The sequence below is a fragment of the Salvelinus namaycush genome, chromosome 16, assembly GCF_016432855.1.
Source record: "Salvelinus namaycush isolate Seneca chromosome 16, SaNama_1.0, whole genome shotgun sequence".
In the NCBI taxonomy this organism is placed as follows: domain Eukaryota; kingdom Metazoa; phylum Chordata; class Actinopteri; order Salmoniformes; family Salmonidae; genus Salvelinus; species Salvelinus namaycush.
The window spans coordinates 14,359,201-14,380,871 of NC_052322.1; the positions used below are offsets into that span (position 1 = coordinate 14,359,201).

At 44.4% G+C, this 21,671-nt stretch overlaps 1 protein-coding gene across 1 annotated transcript in view; it reads right to left on the reverse strand.

The window, feature by feature from the left end:
* LOC120061032 (low-density lipoprotein receptor-related protein 1-like) overlaps positions 1-21,671 on the reverse strand; it is a 133,927-nt gene that overhangs the window by 54,282 nt on the left and 57,974 nt on the right. The window contains exons 4-7 of the mRNA XM_039010526.1: positions 14,104-14,223; positions 13,326-13,454; positions 12,691-12,797; positions 12,223-12,376 (exon numbers count right to left, since the gene is read on the reverse strand). Of these exons, the coding sequence (XP_038866454.1) occupies positions 12,223-12,376; positions 12,691-12,797; positions 13,326-13,454; positions 14,104-14,223 (510 nt within the window). The remainder of the gene's footprint in view (positions 1-12,222; positions 12,377-12,690; positions 12,798-13,325; positions 13,455-14,103; positions 14,224-21,671) is intronic.

Sequence of the window (21,671 nt, forward strand, 5' to 3'; positions counted from 1 at the left end):
GTTAGGATCACCACTTTATTTTAAGAATGTAAAATGTCAGAATAATAGAATGATTTATTTCAGCTTTAATTTCTTTCATCACATTCCCAGTGGGTCAGAAGTTTACATATACTCAATTAGTATTTGGTAGCATTTAAATGGTTTAACTCGGGTCAAACGCGTCGGGTAGCCTTCCACAAGCTTCCCACAATAAGGTGGGTTAATTTTGGCCTATTCCTCCTGACAGAGCTGGTGTAACAGTCAGGTTTGTAGGCCTCCTTGCTCGCACGCGCTTTTTCAGTTCTGCCCACAAATTTTCTATAGGATTGAGGTCAGGGCTTTGTGATGGCCACTCCAATACCTTGACTTTGTTGTCTTTGGAAGTATGCTTGTGGTCATTGGAAGACCCATTTGCGACCAAGTTTTAACTTCCTGCCTGATGTCTTGAGATGTTGCTTCAATATATCCACATCATTTTCCTCCCTCACGATGCCATCTATTGTGTGAAGTGCACCAGTCCCTCCTGCAGCAAAACACCCCCACAACATCATGCAGCCACCCTTGTGCTTCACGGTTGGGATGGTGTTCTTCGGCTTGCAAGCCTCCCCCTTTTTCCTCCAAACATAACGATGGTCATTATGGCCAAACAGTTCTATTTTTGTTTCATCAGACCAGAGGACATTTCTCCAAAAAGTACGATCTTGTCCCCATGTGCAGTTGCAAACTGTAGTCTGGCTTTTTTATGGTGGTTTTGGAGCAGTGGCTTCTTCCTTGCTGAGCGGTCTTTCAGGTTATGTCGATATAGATACTTTTGTACCCGTTTCCTCCAGCATCTTCACAAGGTCCTTTGCTGTTGTTCTGGGATTGATTTGCACTTTTTGCACCAAAGTACGTTCATCTCTAGGAGACAGAACGCGTCTCCTTCCTGAGCGGTATGACAGCTGCGTGGTCCCATGGTGTTTATACTTGCATACAATTGTTTGTACAGATGAACGTGGTACCTTCAGGCATTTGGAAATTGCTCCCAAGGATGAACCAGACTTGTGGAGGTCTACAATATTTTTCTGAGGTCTTGGCTGATTTATTTTGATTTTCCCATGATGTCAAGCAGAGGCACTGAGTTTGAAGGTAGGCCTTGAAATACATGCACAGGTACACCTCCAATTGACTCAAATTACGTCAATTAGCCTATCAGAAGCTTCTAAAGCCATGACATAATTTTCTGGAATTTTCCAAGCTGTTTAAAGGCACAGTCAACTTAGTGTATGTAAACTTCTGACCCTGTGGAATTGTGATACCGTGAATTATAAGTGAAATAATCTGTCTGTAAACAATTGTTTGGAAAAATGACTTGTGTCATGCACAAAGTAGATGTCCTAACCGACTTGCCAAAACTTTAGTTTGTTAACAAGAAATTTGTGGAGTGGTTGAAAAACGAGTTTTAATGACTCCAACCTAAGTGTATGTAAACTTCCGACTTCAACTGTATATACTCTTTTCAAACCACTGAGCTAGGCCGAGCCAAGCTCTACTGGTTCTGTATCCAACATAGTTGCTTGAACCATGATAAATGACAATGATGATAAATGACAATGATAAATCAGAGCCAGCACTGTAAAGTACAGTTTGAGTCGGTATGGTAGTGTGGAAAGGGTAGCACTTTCTCCATGTGAAAGATGGACAACACACACTCACCCTGTCTGAGCACTGTCTGACTGACTGGGAACTTTAGACAGCAGAACGTGGAAAAAGATCTGGCTTTGAATGAAATGCTAAATGGTGTTCTTTTGGAGGCTGTGTATTGTTCCTCTCAGTATCTCCCAGCTGATTTCCCAGCAAGTGCTCTGACAATGAGAGTCTGTATCTGTGTGAGAAGGCGGCTGGGGTGGTGGGGTGGGGAGGGTGGTCCCACAGAGAGACCCAGCTGTGGGAGGGCGGGAGGGAGGAGAGGAAGGGGGGGGAGCTCATGTGGCCTTGTGTTTTAACAGCTGCCACCATGCTTCCTCAAAGAGGGGAGAGAGAGCTCCTAATACACTGCACTGTACTCCATCAACCGGCCCCCGTAAACCAAAACCATTGTTAATCCACAGAGCAACTTTGAAGTTGGGCCACACTGGCCCATCCCACCCCCCTGTAGTTAGCCTATCCCAGCTTGTGACTCCAGCAGTTATATCCTATCCCAGAATCCCATGGGTCTGACATGAAATGCCCTGTTTTTTAATCCCATAGCATGGTTGGCCCCGCAAAGACCAGCGGTGGAAAAAGTACACAATTGTCATACTTAAGTAAAAGTAAAGATACCTTAAGTATATTTAATGATTTAATCTATTAAGTATCAAAAGTAAAAGTATAAATAATTTCAAATTCCTTTATTAAGCAAAACAGACGGCACCATTTTCTTGTTATTTTAATGAACGGTTAGCCAGGGGCATACTCCAACACTTAGACATCATTTACAGATAGCCAGGGGCATACTCCAACACTTAGACATCATTTACAGATAGCCAGGGGCATACTCCAACACTTAGACATCATTTACAGATAGCCAGGGGCATACTCCAACACTTAGACATCATTTACAGATAGCCAGGGGCATACTCCAACACTTAGACATCATTTACAGATAGCCAGGGGCACACTCCAACACTCAGACATCATTTACAAATGAAGCATGTGTGTTTAGTGAGTCCGCTAGATCAGAGGCAGTAGGGATGACCAGGGATGTTCTCTTGATAAGTGCGTGAATTGGACCAACTTCCTGTCCTGCTAAGCATTTAAAATGTAACTAGTACTTTTGGTTGTCAGGGAAAATGTATGGAGTAAAAAGTACATTATTTTCTTTAGGAATGAAGTAAAAGTAAAAGTCGTCCAAAATATAAATAGTAAAGTATAGATACCCTTGGTAACATGATACTACCCTCGCCGGTCCATGTTTCCTAGACTCCCACTCCCAGTCTGACAGCGCTCAGGATGTCAGACTGGGACAGGACAATGACACTAAGCACACAGCCAAGATAACGCAAGAGTGGCTTTGGGACAAGTCTCTGAATGTCCTTGAGTGGCCCAACCAGAGCCCGGACCTGAACCCAATCGAACATCTCTGGAGAGACCTGAAAATTCAATGGGAGAAACTCTCCAAATACAGGTGTGCCAAGCTTGGAACGTCATACCCAAGAAGACTCAAGGCTGTAATCGCTGCCAAAGGTTCTTCAACAAAGTACTGAGTAAAGGGTCTGAATACTTATGAAAATGTGATTTGAGTTTTTTTTATTTTATTGCTAACATCTCTTTTGCTTTGTCATTATGGTGTATTATGAGTAGATTGATGAGGAAAAAAAATATTTAATACATTTTAGAATAAGGCTGTAACCTAATGAAATGTGGAAAAAGTCAAGGGGTCTGAATACTTTCCAAAGGCTGTATATATTTCTTAATTCTATTCTTGTACTTTTAGATGTGTGTGTATTGTTAGATACTACTGCTACCCTCGCAATAACGTCTGCTAAATATGTGTACGTGACCAATACAATTTGATTTGGTTTATATCAAACACTACTAAAGTATTGGTGCAATTCCAAGAAGGAAATCAATTATTTACGATCAGCCGCCATGGTTTTGGCATATTTCTTTATCTCAGCTTCCCAAATGGCACCCTATTCCCTATAAAGTGAGAGAGAGAGAGAGAGCGGAGAGAGAGAGAGAGAGAGAGAGAGAAAGAACTGCGGAGAGAGAGCAGGAAGAGCGGAGAGAGAGCAGAGAGAGCGGAGAGAGAGAATTGAATTGAATTGAGAGAGAGAGAAAGAAGAGCGGAGAGAGAGAGCAGAGAGAGCGGAGAGAGAGAGAGAGAGAAAGAAGAGCGGAGAGAGAGCAGAGAGAGAGAGAGAGAAAGAAGAGCGGAGAGAGAGCAGAGAAAGAACTGCGGAGAGAGAGCGGAGAGAGAGCGGAGAGAGAGAGAGAAAGAAGAGCGGAGAGAGAGCAGAGAGCGAGAGAAAGAAGAGCGGAGAGAGAGAGAGAGAAAGAACTGCGGAGAGAGAGCAGAGAGAAAGAAGATCGGAGAGAGAAAGAAGAGCGAAAAGAGAGAGAGAGAAAGAACTGCGGAGAGAGAGCAGAGAGCGGAGAGAGAGCAGAGAGAGAGGAGAGAGAGAGAAAGAAGAGCGGAGAGAGAGCGGAAAGAGAGCAGAGAGAAAGAAGATCGGAGAGAGAAAGAAGAGCGGAGAGAGAGCAGAGAGAGAGAAAGAAGAGCGGAGAGAGAGCGGAGAGAGCGGAGAGAGAGCGGAGAGAGAGTGGAGAGAGAGTGGAGAGAGAGTGGAGAGAGAGTGGAGAGAGAGTGGAGAGAGAGTGGAGAGAGAGCGGAGAGAGAGCGGAGAGAGAGCGGAGAGAGAGCGGAGAGATGGTTGGAGAGTTGAGGGTTGGGCAACAACATCATGGAACAGTACAACTATTTTTCTTACAGTGATTCTCTTACATTACCTTTCTTTTTCTGGGAAATGGAAAGTTATGTTTCATGGGTAACCTAACCACCCAGCCACTTCCTGCCATTACAACACACCACCTCACACTGGTGTGACTACAGCAAACACTCATTCACACAGTAACATTATCTCAACTGACAGGTGCGGTTGGAGCCAGATGGAGAGCTCGCAGACAGAGCACGTGACTGATTCCTCTACGTGAGCGCTTCCAGACAACCGCTGCTATCATGTCTGCTAATAAGTCACTAAAATCAGTCTGTTTATAATGTAGGCTACACAGTAAAGAGACACTAGGTTGTATGTGGGTGTAAGACAGCACGTGTGGCTTCTTCTAAATTGTCTTTCTTTGATTCCTTGTGTCCTCTCCTCACCTCTTTCTCAAAAAGTACTTAAAATTCTACGCAGTCTTTCCAAGTGTCAACAGTGACAGTAACTCTGAGTATCTCTGGGCATTTTATAATTGGGCAATTCCACAGTAACGGAATATTAGTCTGGCGCAGCGGTCAAGGTACTGCATGGCAGTGTTGAGGCGTCACTACAGCCTGGGGTTCCATCATGTGTCATTACCGGCCGTGATCCGGAGTCCTATAGGGCGGCGCACAATTGGCCCAGCATGGTCCGGGTTAAGGGAGGGTTTGTCCGGGGGGGGGGGCTTTACTTGGTTCATTGCGCTCTAGCGACTACTTGTGGCGGGCCGGGTGTCTGCAGGCTGACTTCGGTCATCATTTGAGCGGTGTTTCCTCCGACACATTGGTGCAGCTTCCGGGTTAAGCAGGCGGATGTTAAGAAGCGCGGTTAGGCGGGTCATGTTTCGAAGGAGGCATGACTCGACCTTCGCCTCTCCCGAGCCCGTTGGGGAGTTGCAGCAATGAGACAAGATCATAAATCACAAAATTGGGGAGATTAAAAAAAATATAATAACAGTCTCCAGAAAGAATGGGGTGTTAGCTATGACACCTAAAATAATTATTTTGGTTATTGAACTACAGGAGGTGAAGTTGATTTGGTAACGGAATTACGGTAACGGAATGACATCATGGGTCCCTGATCTGTACCGTATAGAAATGCATAATGATGGATATGAATGTCATTCTCTTCATGGTGATGTATCCTGTATAGGTACACAAAATGTAGGAATATGCAATAGCCTTCATTTGCATATTTGGGTGTTATTCTACACACTGGCTATTATTGTATCAAGCTCTACTGTTGCTTACTATACAGTACTGTACCATTTTCTACTGTACTATACTGTACTGTACCATTTTCTACTGTACTATACAGTGCTGTACCATTTTCTACTGTACTATACAGTACCATTTTCTACTGTACTATACAGCACTGTACCATTTTCTACTGTACTATACAGTACTGTACCATTTTCTACTGTACTATACAGTACTGTACCATTTTCTACTGTACTGTATCATTTTCTACTGTACCATTTTCTACTGTACTGTACCATTTCCTACTGTACTATACAGTACTGTACCATTTTCTACTGTACTTTACCATTTTCTACTGTACCATTTTCTACTGTACTATACAGTACTGTACCATTTTCTACTGTACTATACAGTACAATTTTCTACTGTACCATTTTCTACTGTACTGTACAGTACTGTACCATTTTCTACTGTTCTTTACTATACAGTGCCATTTTCTACTGTTCTTTACTATACAGTACCATACTATTCTGTCCAAACTTGTGAAACAGACACCTATGATTGGTTCAGATTTGATCCAGCCAGGGCGGACTGACCAAATTTCAACGTCCATGGACATCCGGTGCTCAGATGCTTGTTACAGTAAATGGAAAGAGGGGAGGTGGTAGGTGTCATGTTAGGTGACATAAACGAAAGAAAGATAACTGAACAAATTACTTGTACTGACAGGCAAAGATGTGTTCCTTTGCGCAATATATATCCCCCCCCCCAGAATCCCCATACTACTCAGAGGAGATCTTCCCCACCCTTGAGGAAGTGACGTGCCATTTCCAGGCCCAGGGAAATGTGCTCATCTGTGGGGACACAAATGCGCGCACAGGAACACTACCTGATCTAACGAGCACACGAGGGGACAGCTTTATTACAGGCCATACTGTTTCTAACCGTCTTAATCCCATAGAAATAACAGTGACAGCACCGTCAACAAAAACAGAAGGGATCTGTTGCAAATCTGTAGAAGCCTGGGTCTGTACTTTGTCAATGGTAGGTTACGGGGGGACTCTTTGGGGAGATTCACCTACTGCTCACCTCTTGGCCACAGCACAGTAGACTATATGATTACAGACATTTACCCTTTCTCTCTCAGCTCATTCACTGTCAAGCCACTAACACCTCTGTCTGATCACAGCCAAATTACGTTGTTCCTCAAAAGAACAGACATGGAAACAACCACATTTTCACAGCCCAGTAAGCTGTACAACATCAGACATTCATACAGATGGGCCCAAAACAGCACAGAAGAATACCAGAAAGCAACCAAAATATCCAAACACTCTTCGATAACCTTCTGGATGCCACATTCACTCACAGTAAAGAAGGCATCAATCTAGCAGTAAAAAACATCAACTATATATTCAGGCAAACGGCAAAAGAACCACATTTGAAATTGATAAAAAACAAAACAAAAAAGACCACAGATGACAAGTCGTTTGATGCAGATTGTAAAATTATTTTAAAAAACAAAAAAAACTTAGAACACTATCCAACCAAAAGCGCAGAGACCCAAATAATGGTGAATTACGCCTTCTCACTCTAGAAACGTACACTCAGAACCAAAAAAACACAGTACAACAGCAAGCAGCTGACTGTTTATGGACTCCTCAATTACTAACAACTTCTAGCAAAATTGAAAATAAATAAAAATCGAAAAAAAGAGGAATTAGTGATACAAAATGGTGACATATGGACAACCCATATTAAAACACTCTACAACACCGTTCAAATTGACACAAACGCAGAACAACACGAAATTCATGAGAGGTTGAATGGATTAGAGAAAGCTATAAAGGACAAACAAAATCCACTGGACTCCCCAATTACTGACCAGGAGCTCTATAAGAAACTTCAGGCTCTCAAATTTAAAAAAAGCATGCGGACCTGATGGCATCCTAAATGAGATGCTCAAATTCACTAGTGCAAAATTTCAATTGGCTATATTAAAACTGTTTAATTTGATCCTGAGTGTAGGTTATTTCCCTGACATCTGGAATCAAGGACTCATAACCCCAATCTTTAAGAACGGAGACAAATTTGACCCTAACAACTACAGAGGCATTTGTGTGAACAGTAACCTGGGGAAGGTTTTCTGTAGTATTATAAATGTAAGAGTTCTAAACTTCCTTCCTTTGAGTAAAAGCCAAATTGGATTTATACCAAAACATCACACAACTGATCATATTTTCATCCTACAGACCCTGATAGATAAACATTTCCACCAAAATATGCGCTTGCTTTATCAACTTCCAAAAAGTATTTGATTATATTTGGCGTACAGGACTGTTCTACAAAGTTATTGAAAGTGGTGTAGGGGGTAAAACATATGACATAATTAAATCAACGTATATTAGCAATACGTGCAGCATTAAAATTGGCCAGAAAATAACAGAATTCTTTAACCAGGGGCGGGGCCTTCGCCAGGGTTGCAATCTGAGCCCTGCACTCTTCAATATTTACATCAACGAATTGGCCACTATTCTAGAAAAATCTTCAGCCCCTGGTGTTAGTCTCCACAATTCATAGGTTAAATGCCTACTCTTCGCAGATGACCTATGCCTGCTGTCACCCACAGCACATGGCCTACAGTAGAGCATGGACCTGCTAGAGCAGTACTGCCAGACCTGGGCCCTGGAGGTAAACCCCAAAAAGACTAAAATAATGATTTTCCAGAGAAGATCCAGATCCCAGGGAATTAGACCAAAGTTCTCAATTGGTACAAAATATATAGAGTACTGCATACACTACAATTACTTAGGTTTAAAAATAAGCTCAACTGGACACCTTAATGAGGCAGTGAATGAACAGAGAGAAAGCACGCAGGGAATTCTACGCCATTAAAAAAAAGAAATTCAAATTGAAATTCCTATTAAAATTTGGATAAAACTAATTGAATGTGTCATTGAACCAATTGCACTTTATAGCAGCTAGGTGTGGGGTCAACTTGCAAAACAAGATTTCACCAAATGGGACAAACACCCCATTGAAACCCTGCATGCAGAGTTCTGTAAGATTCTCCTACATGTCCAGAGGAAAACTACAAACACTGCATGCAGGGCAGAATTAGGCCAATATCCACTAATAATAAAAACTCAAAAAAGAGCAATTAAGTTTTGGAAACATCTAAAATACAGTGACCCTCTCTCATATCATTACCAAGCCCTGCAATGCCAAGAGCTGAGCAAAGAAAAGAGTCCCCTCATCCAGCTGGTCCTGTTTTACTGACACACTGAAGCCTCAGAACATCCAATCAATCAGAATAAACCAAATTACAACACAGTCAAAACAAAACTACATTGCTTATTGAGAAACACAAGCACAAAGCAAAATGCAGTGCTATCTGGCCCTAAATCGACAGTACACCGTGGCTAACTATTTGACCATGGTTACTGATCAAAACCTTAGAAAAACCTTGACAAAGTACAGGCTCAGTGAGCACAGCTTTGCCATTGAGAAGGGCAGACACAGGAAAACCTGGCTCCCTGTAGAGGAAAGGCTGTGCAACCACTGCACAACAGCAGAACCTGAGACAGAGTTGCATTTCCTGACAAAATGTCAAAAATATAAAACAATTAGAGTGTGTCATTTCCCCAAATTTGAACATAACAGTATGCCAGTGGAAGAGAGGAAAGTAGCAGGTGACCCAACTGTGCTTTGTGACTCCCATGACTTTCACTTTCAGCCAATGAAATTGCAGTAACTCCAATCTGGTAACAGAATTCCCAGTCTGAATCACTTAATATCAGTAAAAACTATATAACTAATTGGTAGGTCTACCATCTACCTTTACTTGTTACTTTCATTAACTTTCATTATCCCTCATGAGGGAGAGACATTTGAAAATATCTTAAAGATGTGGGTTTTTGGTAATGGTATTACAAGGCACAAGGCAATGATTAATAAACTTACAGAAGGCAAATCATTTTTCCAAAACTAAATGTAAGTGTTGATATTAGTTGTCAGGGGTTTTTATTCAACATTATTGTGTTCTGATGTGTTTCTAATACTTTAACACTTTATCTGCTAGTTGCTTGACCAGAAATCAAAGCCTTTGCTTATTCACCTTTTTTAGGATGGAAAACAGTTTAATAATGTACACACACACACACACACACACACCTTCATTTCTCAAAAATATAGACTCTTAGTTTTCATGTGCCGCGCACCGATGGACTTCACGTCGGTCCTCATGGGTACTTTTACGTGGAAATGACAATCATCAGGTCGTAGGTTGGTCTCAAACTCTGTCCCACGTTCTAGTCCTTCACCCAACTCATAACTTGTTTTCTTCATGTCTGTGTTTCCATCCCTCAGGCTTATTCTCAATGGAAGACTTTACACACCACACACACCCGTACATTCCTGCCCACTAGTAATAGCACTGTCAGGAAAACAAACCTTGTCTAATGATCAATCTTAAGTCCATATTTTCCCATTCTAATAATTGTGCCAGGGTTGTGTGCATGTGTGTGTGTCGCCCAACAGATGACAGCCCTGAGTTAATGCAGGGCCTGTGAGGACATTCAAACTGCAGGCCAGACATTCCCAAATGGCGCTCAATTCCTTTTATAACGCACTTGTTTTGACCAGCCCCATGGGGAAATAGGGCGCCGTTCGAAACAAACCCGCTGTAAATCTGTCCAATCAGAATCAATAAATGGGAGGTGGTTTATAATGGATCGCGGATACTGGCTAACGCGCCGAACCTTACATTATCAACAGTGTGTTGTGGTCTACTTTATTGTGGGGTCGGTACATCAAGCTGTACCATACTGTACGGCACAATGTGCCAGTTAACCCTCAGAGGGCATATTGTAACTACTCCTCTCTGGATGATATTACTGTACATCAGCCACGCTTTGATCCGTAGTGATTTAGCACCATGTCAGGGCAGCACTGTTCAGGAAGACGAACCTTTACTGGAATAGAGCTGCGCGCAGCACTTCTGCTCTGAACTTTTATGCTGCCACGAGCAGGTTTCAGAGTCGGGCGCCGCCGGGTGGTTATTGCGTCACCTCTACTGTGTGTGCGTACGTGTGTGTGTACCTCCAGTTGGAGCGGTAGGCTGGTCGAGGCTTCTTTCTATACATCTCCTCTCTCTACATCTTTCCTCTCTACATCTCTACATCTCTCCTCTCTACATCTCTCCTCTCTACATCTCTCCTCTCTACATCTCTCCTCTCTTTCCTCTCTTTCCTCTCTACATCTTTTCTCTCTTTCCTCTCTACATCTTTCCTCTCTACATCTTTTCTCTCTACATCTTTTCTCTCTACATCTCTACATCTTTCCTCTCTACATCTTTCCTCTCTACATCTCTCCTCTCTACATCTCTCCTCTCTACATCTCTCCTCTCTACATCTCTCCTCTCTACATCTCTCCTCTCTTCATCTCTCCTCTCTACATCTCTCCTCTCTTCATCTCTCCTCTCTTCATCTCTCCTCTCTTCATCTCTCCTCTCTTCATCTTTCCTCTCTTCATCTTTCCTCTCTTCATCTTTCCTCTCTTCATCTTTCCTCTCTTCATCTTTCCTCTCTTCATCTTTCCTCTCTCCTCTCTACATCTTTTCTCTCTTTCCTCTCTACATCTTTCCTCTCTACATCTTTTCTCGCTTTCCTCTCTACATCTTTCCTCTCTACATCTTTTCTCGCTTTCCTCTCTACATCTTTCCTCTCTACATCTTTTCTCGCTTTCCTCTCTACATCTTTCCTCTCTACATCTTTTCTCTCTTTCCTCTCTACATCTCTCCTCTCTACATCTCTCCATCTCTCCTCTCTACATCTCTCCTCTCTACATCTCTCCTCTCTACATCTCTCCTCTCTACATCTCTTCATCTTTTCTCTCTACATCTTTCCTCTCTACATCTTTTCTCTCTACATCTTTTCTCTCTTTCCTCTACATCTTTTCTCTCTTTCCTCTCTACATCTTTTCTCTCTTTCCTCTCTACATCTTTTCTCTCTTTCCTCTCTACATCTTTCCTCTCTACATCTTTTCTCTCTTTCCTCTCTACATATTTCCTCTCTACATCTTTTCTCTCTTTCCTCTACATCTTTCCTCTCTACATCTTTCCTCTATATATTTTTCCTCTATATCTCTACATCTTTTCTCTCTTTCCTCTCTATATCTCTCCAGCTCTCTCTTTCCTCTCTCCAGCTCTCTCTTTCCTCTCTCCAGCTCTCTCTTTCCTCTCTCCAGCTCTCTCTTTCCTCTCTCCAGCTCTCTCTTTCCTCTCTCCAGCTCTCTCTTTCCTCTCTACAGCTCTCTCTTTCCTCTCTACAGCTCTCTCTTTCCTCTCTCCAGCTCTCTCTTTCCTCTCTACAGCTCTCTCTTTCCTCTCTACAGCTCTCTCTTTCCTCTCTATAGCTCTCTCTTTCCTCTCCACTCCCATCTGTCTCATCGGTTTCCTCTCTCACCTTCACGAGTGTCTGTCCTAATGAAAATACAGGAGGGTGGAATAGGTAAAAAAAGGACCGGTAGGTAGGCCCCTCGACACACGGTACAGGCTGTGCGTGTGTGTGCTTGCGTGCACGTTTATGTGTGTGTCTTCTACTCACGGTGCAGGCTGAGGGAGATGTTAATGATCCTGATGTTAGTGACCGTCTTCAGCTCTGGGATGGAGGCACACTTCAGATGGGTGTTGGCGGGCGAGTCGCCCACGTCGATCCAACAAACCGTCTCCTGGGCGTAGTTGAAATCCATGGCAGTGGTCTATTTTTGGACAAAATAATCAGGTGATGAATAATACATTGGTTTTTATAAAGTGCTTTTTCAAAAGACCATAAAGACACTTTGCAATAGTTTCAAATCCCAGAAGACATGAAAGCGCTATACAACACTTATTTCCAACGGGGTCATTGGTGTAAGACAAACGTGACTTATTGAACAGAGAGGACGACAGTCGAGAGAGATAAGAGAGGCTGTGTCAAAGGGCACTAGGCTGGATACCGTCACTGTCGATACAGTATGTGTGCTTAAACCAGCCAGGCCACAGCTTGCTAAAATTCTTCCAGAGAAAGGCTCACCTGGTTGGTGCTTATGGCTGGGAGGCGGGTCGGCATACCGCTCAGAGACGTACAGCGGATGTCATTTAGATTTGTGATCAGCAGCACCGGCAGCTGCTCCACAGGATCTGAGAGAGAGAGAAGAGAGAGAGAGAAGAGAGAGAAGAGAGAGAGAGAGAGAGAGAGAGAGAGAGAGAGAGAGAGAGAGAGAGAGAGAGAGAGAGAGAGAGAGAGAGAGAGAGAGAGAGAGAAGGGAGCGAGAGAGAGAAGGGAGCGCGAGAGAGAGAGAGAGGAGAAGGGAGAGAGAGAGAGAGGAGAAGGGAGAGAGAAAGGGGAAGAAAGGTCACAGACTCATTGCATCTGTCTGACATCTCATCCCTGTAAATTAAATTGTAACAGCGTTACAGACTGTCACACCATGCAAATCTGATTCCCCCACTATAACACAGCATGACAAGACTTCAAATAACAGACTCAAAGAGAAAAAAAATAAACTGAATCGCAATTATTCATTTTTGATATTTGAAATAAAGTCTAGCTTTGCTCTTTGGCAAGTTAGCACATGTAGACCTCACATCTGCACAATATGTTAATGTTACCCAGGAGGCTGTGGTGTGCGTGAGTGTGGTTGTATGCTCTCTGTGTGTGTGTCTCACCATTCTTGGCCTTGCAGGAGCGGTTGTCTGGCTGCAGTAGGTAGCCCTCCACACAGCTGCAGGTGTAGGAGCCCTCGTTGTTGGAGCATGTCTGACTGCAGGTCCTGTACACACTGCATTCGTTGAAATCTGAGGAGGCAGGCAGGGCACAGTCAGCCAGTGAGTCAGCGAGTGAATCGCTCAGCCAGTGAGTCAGCGAGTGAATCGCTCAGCCAGTCAGTGAGTGAATCAGTGAGTGAAGTGAATGAGTCAGCCAGTCAGCGAGTGAATCAGTCAGTCAGCAAGTGAATCAGTCAGTCAGCAAGTGAATCAGTCAGTCAGCAAGTGAATCAGTCAGTCAGCAAGTGAATCAGTGAGTGAATGAGTCAGCGAGTCAGCCAGTCAGCGAGTGAATCAGTCAGCCAGTCAGTGAGTCAGCGAGTGAATCAGGCAGCCAGTCAGTGAGTCAGCGAGTGAATCAGGCAGCCAGTCAGTGAGTCAGCGAGTGAATCAGGCAGCCAGTCAGTGAGTCAGCGAGTGAATCAGGCAGTCAGTCAGTGAGTCAGCGAGTGAATCAGTCAGTCAGTCAGTGAGTCAGCGAGTGAATCAGTCAGTCAGTCAGTGAGTCAGCGAGTGAATCAGTCAGTCAGTCAGTGAGTCAGCGAGTGAATCAGTCAGTCAGTCAGTGAGTCAGCGAGTGAATCAGTCAGTCAGCCAGTCAGCCAGCCACTGGTCAGGCCTGGGACTGTTTTCATAGGGCTACTGTAACTGCATGAATATGGCCAGGTGTCGGTCTCACCTTTGCATGTCTTTCCGTCCTGGCTGACTTCATAGCCGACGTTGCAGTAACACTTGGGCCCTTGGTGCGTCACAGAGCAGTTTCCCGTGCAGCCATGGGTGGCACAGTCTGGTCCAAGCTCTACCACACAGAGAGAGAGACAGGGGGTCCCAATGAGAACAAACACATGGAAGGAAACCTGGCTGGAACCAAATGGAATGGTGCACACACGCACGCACACACACACACACGCACGCACCAGCTGGCTCCAGCAGACCAGCTGGCGGGAGTGTTTACGGACATATTCGATCTCTCCCTTTCCCAGTCTGCTGTCCCCACTTGCTTCAAGATGTCCACCATTGCTTTCTTGGGGGCAGGAACAAAGGTAACTAAACTAAATGACTAGTGCCCCATAACATTCACCTCTGTCATCATGAAGTGCTTTGAGAGGATATTTAAGGACCAAATCACCTCTACCTGACACCCACTTCAATTTGCTTACTGCCCCAATAGATCCACAGACGATGCAATCGCTGCCCTATCTGGACAAGAGGAATACCTATGTAAGAATGCTGTTCATTGACTATAGCTCAGCATTCAACACCATAGTGCGCTCCAAGCTCATCACCCCGCCCAACTGGGTCCTTGACTTCCTGACGGGCCGCCCCTAGGTGGTGAAGGTAGGAAACAACACCTCTACTTCGCTTATCCTCAACACAGGGGCCCCACAAGGGTGCGTTATCAGCCCTCTCCTGTACTCTGTTCAACCATGACTGCGTGGCCATGCCGGCCTCCAACTCAATTATCAAGTTTGCAGACGACACAACAGTAGTAGGCCTGATTACCAACAATGACGAGACAGCCTACAGGGATGAGGTGAGGACCCTGGGAGAGTGGTGCCAGGAAAATAAACACCCCCCCCCCCCAAAAAAAGAAGAGTTGATTGTGGACTTCAGGAAACAGCAGAGGGAGAAAGCCCCATCCACATAGACGGGATCACAGTGGAGAAGGTGGAATGCTTCAAGTTCCTCGGCATACACATCACTGACAATTTGAAATGGTCCACCCACACAGACAGTGTGGTGAAGGCACAGCAGCACCTCTTCAACCTCAGGAGGCTGAAGAAATCGGTCTTGGCACCTAAAAACCTCAAACTTCTACAGATGCACAATTAAGAGCATTGTGTCGGGCTGTATCACCGGGTCGGGCTGTATCACCGCCTGGTCCGGCAACTGCACCACCCACAAATGTAAACGCTCTCAAGAGGGTGGTGCGGTCTGCCCAACGCATCACCGGTGACAAACTACCTACCCTCCAGGACACCTACAGCACCCAATGTTACAGGAAGGCCAAAAAGATCAAGGACCACAACCACCCGAGCCAAGGCCTGTTCACCGCACTATCATCCAGAAGGCGAGGTCAGTACAGGTGCAAAGCTGGGACCGAGAGACTGAAAAACAGCTTCTATCTCAAGGCCATCAGACTGTTAAATAGCCATCACTAGCCGGCTAACACCCGGTTACTCAACCCTGCACCTTAGAGGCTGCTGCCCTATACATAGACATGGAATCACTGACCACTTTAATAATGGAACACTAGTCACTTTAATAATGTTTACATACTGCTTTACTCATCTCATATGTATATACTGTATTCTATTCTACTGTATTTTAGTCAATGCCACTCCGACATTGCTCGTCCTAATATTTATATATTTCTAAATTCCATTCTTTTACTTTTAGATTTGTGTATATTGTTGTGTGTTGTTAGATATTACTGCACTGTTGGAGCCAGGATGTGACCGATACAATTGGATTTGACACACACACACACACACCCACCCCACAGTCTCCTGGGTCATTTGAGGCCCTGATCGACAGAAAGGAAAACCCCAACCTTCCTCCCAGAGATGGAATAATGGGGGGTATGCAGGAAACGGGGTTAACCCAGAGATATACAGTACGGTCACCCTACCTGATCTCCACAGAGTTATGGGTGTGTGAGTGTATGTAATCTCCCACTACAGGCTCATACAGTAGATGCTGATATGAAGCGACACAGCAGTCTCCGCCCGCTGCAGTCTTCAGCATGCTTCCTGAGAACAATCTCAAACAGCCCTGATCAAAAAGGCAGGTATGAGAGATGTGGCCACATACAGCACGGCGTCTGTCAGTGAAGACTGCAGTGCACCAGCAAAGAACTGCCAAGAAACACAGATAACCACACGCGCGCAAGGAAGTGAGATGGAACACTCTCCGAGTCGGAGCATCATCACCAAGCTTGCAGAGCATGGAATCCTCAAATAACCCCATTTCCGAGATAAGTAAACATGTGGCACCAAAGCAGACTATACGATCTTACGCAGTAAGAGTAGAACAGCAGACTATACGATCTTACGCAGTAAGAGTAGAACAGCAGACTATACGATCTTACGCAGTAAGAGTAGAACAGCAGACTATACGATCTTACGCAGTAAGAGTAGAACAGCAGACTATACGATCTTACGCAGTAAGAGTAGAACAGCAGACTATACGATCTTACGCAGTAAGAGTAGAACAGCAGACTATACGATCTTACGCAGTAAGAGTAGAACAGCAGACTATACGATCTTACGCAGTAAGAGTAGAACAGCAGACTATACGATCTTACGCAGTAAGAGTAGAACAGCAGACTATACGATCTTACGCAGTAAGAGTAGAACAGCAGACTATACGATCTTACGCAGTAAGAGTAGAACAGCAGACTATACGATCTTACGCAGTAAGAGTAGAACAGCAGCAAAACGGGAGGACAGTATAGTATCGCACAGGAAGTGGAATCTTCTCAGTCAGTGTTCAACAATGGTCTGAACGAGAGGGAAGGGACGTATACACCACAGCCCTGTCCAACCATGCTGAGGGGACAGCCAGAGCTGAAAGGGTACCATTAGCGGCATGGCAGACCCGTTGGGGCTGGCCAGAGGAGAGAGCGGAGAAAACCGGGGTTGAACCACTGAAGGGTCCTCGTTATGTAAAGCCTGTGGGGCACCCGGGGCTACAATGGCCCTTTTGTGTGGTCTCGCTGAGAGGAAGAGCCGCAGGCTAACACTGTGTGCCCCGGATCACACCTATTCACTGAAACTCACTGTGCCAAATGACCAACACTAACATTCACACAGAGGCAAACCGTGCCAATGCGAGCCAGGGTGCTGCCTCTCCAAGCCAACATCAGCCCCAGGCCACCACCTCACCATCCTTCAGAGCCTCTAGCTTTAACCATCACAATCAGTACTGCGATATGTAGATATTGTCCGAAGAACCTCAATTTCAAGCGGTCTCTCATCTAAACATACACAACCGTTCAAAAGTTTGGGGTCACTTGGAATTGGCCTTGCTTTTGAAAGAAAAGCAATTTTTTTTGTCCATTAAAATAACATCAAAATGATCAGAAATACAGTGTAGACATTGTTAATGTTGTAAATGACTATTGTGGCTGGAAACGGCAGAATGTTTGTGGAATATCTACATAGGCCCATTATCAGCAACCATCACTCCTGTGTTCCAATGGCACGTTGTGTTAGCTAATCCAAGTTTATCATTTTAAAAGGATAATTGATCATTAGAAAACCCTTTTGCAATTATGTTAGCACAGCTGAAAACTGTTGTTCTGATTAAAGAAGCAAAAAAACTGGCCTTCCTTAGACTGGTTCGATTACAGGCTCAAAATGGCCAGAAACAAAGACCTTTCTCCTGAAACCTGTCAGTCTATTCTTGTTCTGAGAAATGAAAGCTATTCCATGCGAGAAATTGCCTAGAAACTGAAGATCTGGTACAACGCTGTGTACTACTCCCTTCCCAGAACAACACAAACTGGCTATAACCAGAATAGAAAGAGGAGTGGGAGGCCCCGGTGCACAACTGAGCAAGAGGACAAGTACATTAGAGTGTCTAGTCTGAGAAACAGACGCCTCACAAGTCCTCAACTGGCAGCTTCATTAAATAGTACCCGCAAAACACTAGTCTCAAAAAACAACACTCAGGGAACGAGTCAGAAACGGAATACATGCATGCAGAGTCAGTGGTTGTGGCCATAGAATTACTATAGAATGGAATTGTGTTTGTTGTGCCCCACAGAGAGGAGATGAGAGCAGAATACCATAGAAATAGATAGACTTCTATTGCTTTCATTTCCATACAGAACACTGCAACGAATAGACATTTTTCCACAGGACATGGAGTGTTACTAAGTCGACAGCACCAATAGTCAAACAGGCACCAGTCAACAACAGCAGTCTTCTTTCAGCCATTTAGCCAGGGTTAATGACCTGAGGAAACACGTCACACTGTTGTCTTAAGTCAGTGTTCAACAAGCATACCGCACAAACACACACCAGCCTGAAGTGCTCAACAAGCATGTCAGAACGTCGACAGTGATCCTTTTAGTTCCACCGAGGATGGGCCGGCATAAGCCCTCTCACTAATCTAAATGTCTAGAAAACAACTTAGAGAGCACATGGATGGACTACGGGGGGGGGGGGGGGGCAGGGAGAGTTGTCTATGAATTCTAATGTCAGGGGTTAGGGAGACTTGTCTATTAGTATGCGATGTGTGAGCCTGAACCACACACACACACACACGAGTATGTGAGTGGAGTGGAGCGAGGAGCGGAGCATGCCCAATTTGACTGGAGCGGAGCGAGATTCCTCAGCCTTCTCTCCCGCTCCAATAGCGCTCACTTCACGAGCTCAGGGCATGCCCCGGCCCAGCATGCATTTGTAGTCTACTTGTGTGCTGCTATAGTCCCTTGCTTTATCTACTGTCATGGAGTTCACTAAATATTTTCATTAAGAAACAGATAAAACAGACAGGTGTTAAATCAAAGCGACTTACAAAGATGAGGAGCAAGAGCGGGAGTGTGGTGATGTAGTGTCCACAACTAAATAATCATTCTGGGATCTGAAAAGACACATATCCTGAAAGCATGATGGCGTACTTACTACTGTACGTGCACATGCTAGGTGAAACAAACGAGATGGGTAGATAACTGTGTCAATGTAGCAAAGTATTTATAAACAAAATCAGATCTAAGTTTCCTTCATTTTGTTCTATTATCTACACAATAGGCCATAATATTGGCATATTCCAATATTTCAAGAAGCTTTCCGTTTTGATTGGGTTATTTTTCCTAAAAATCTTCAGGCCTACCTAGAATAAAAAATTAAAAAATAAACTTTGTATCCGTGCCCAGCCTGGCAAGAATGGCCAAAAGGGTGTTTAGCATCCCCAGTGGCTCTGCAAGTGTGGAGAGGATATTCTCTACTGCTGGCCTGCTCTCCAGGCACCATCGCATGAGCCTGAAGCCACAGCCAAACCTGTGTTTCTAAAAATGAATTCAAAAGGCACTGTAGACTGAGCCTAAGACATTTTTCATTTCATTTGTATTTCATTCTAAGTAAGTCACAGCCTATATTCGCAATTTATAGACTAATGATTTAATGCAACTAAATGTTGTTTAAATGCTGAGTGCTTTAGGTCCCTACCGGCCTATTGTGTTGCACTCGCAAATGCTTGACGATGTATTTCTTTGTAGGCTATAGCCTTGAATTAATATAACCTGAATAATTAATTTCCGTTCTTTCTTAGGCTCCCCGTCTGGCTCCTGACCTATTTAGAGTGTTTATATGCTGTTTAATAGGACATGTAGCCTATTGAAATGATGAGCGCTTCTTACATTCACCATTTCATGTTTATTATAATACATTTCACTCAAATCATATGGATTTGTTCCAATACTTCAAAAGCAATTGGTAGTTCCAGGTAGTCACAAATTTATGGGCGTTGGTTAAATTGTAAATTTAATGAATGGAGAGCCATTTTTCTTTTTTCTGTGAGCAAGGAGCGGGATTTCCGACCGCTGAACCACACAGACACACACAGAGAGAGAGTAGGTGAGTGATGCTGAGTGCTCTCCCAAACAGGGAAGCACAGAGGAGGAAACATATACAAGTTTGATGTTTCCTCCACCTCCAGACAAACAGGCCAGTTCCAGGGCCTCTGATCAATATTTCAACTCACAAGCCCTGAACTAGGTGGGGTGAACTAGGTGGGGTGAAAGGGACAGACAAGGACAGGGCCCTGACCAGGTATCAGTACACTAGCGTCTCCATACTATTTCACAACCTTCATTACTTCTAAGACTCTTTCCCTACCCCAGCAGACCTATTGATCGCTCCACATCCATTCCCTGCTACATCAATCTATACTGTAAACTGACTGGCTGGCTGGCTTGTTGACTGAAGGAGACGGCATGTGATTCAGTGGGCATGTTCTATTGGCTTCTGTACAAGTGACACTTAGCAGTGAGGAAGCTGCAGCGTCTACCTGTCCTTTCATCCAGGCCAGCCCAGGGTCGAGACATTCCTAACCCTCCACTCTCCTCCGTCAGTCTCTGCCTGGTCTGGAGACATGCCCGGACATGACCCTGTCCTAATCCTCCACCTGGACAGTGCCACAAATGGCACCCTATTCCCTATGCGGTGCACTACTTCCGACCAGGTCCCATATGGCTCTGGTCAAAAGTAGTGAGCTAGGGAATAGGGGTGCCATTTTCTGGAGCACAGTTTCCATGTATTCGATGACATTCCCGAGTCCGTTCCAGCCATTATTATGAGCCGTCCTCCCCTCAGCAGCCTCCACTGGTGTAGGCCGTTGTTTGCCGTCTCCGTAGAGAAAGGGGGAGAGCCAGAGTGAAGAGCAAACAGACCCAAACACTGGCAGTATGTGCTAAACACACAGAAGGATTAACTAATAAGAGTAGCAAACAGCCACAGACTGGCTCATGTACGCATGCATACTAATGACTGTACACATGAATGGACAAAGCCATCGATCACGTGATACCAGTGGAGGCTGCTGAGGGGAGGACTGGCGTCAAACACCTGGAAACCAACGTTGGATATATTTGATCCCATTCCACCTCTTCTGCTCCAGCCATTACCACGAGCCCGTCCTCCCAAATGAACGTGCCACCAACCTCCTGTGCGTGACACCGTTCAGTCCTGTGCGGAGACTCAATAGCACATTGAAGCCAAATACAGTTGGTTAAGATGGCGTCTCATGGAGCCCTACTGTAACATACGCAGTTTGAGCTACTCCAGTAAGTGACGTTGCAGGCTAGCTCAGTCCCTCTCACTGACTAACTCAAATTGACGGCTGCCCGGGGTACTGCTGGGTGCCATTAGCAACTCAATACCCTTATACAGTTGCGGCCAAATATATTGGCACCCTTGCACTTTTCTTTAATAATTTCCCATTTCTCCTAAAATAAGTTGACATTGAAGAAAAACTGTTGGTCTTCAGACCTTGTTATTTGGTTTTTCAACATTGCAGAACCAATTATATATTGTTACGTTAAGTTTACAATTTTTATTTAGAAAATAAAAGACAAAAGTATTGGCACCCCATAGCTAGTACTTGGTTGCACAGCCTTTGGCCAAGCTAACTGCCAACAAATGCTCATTGTAGCTATAATAAGCTTGGTACACCTTTCTACGAGCACTCTTCAGCAGACCACATTTCAGCTCGAGTCATAGGTCATGGATGTGATTAAGA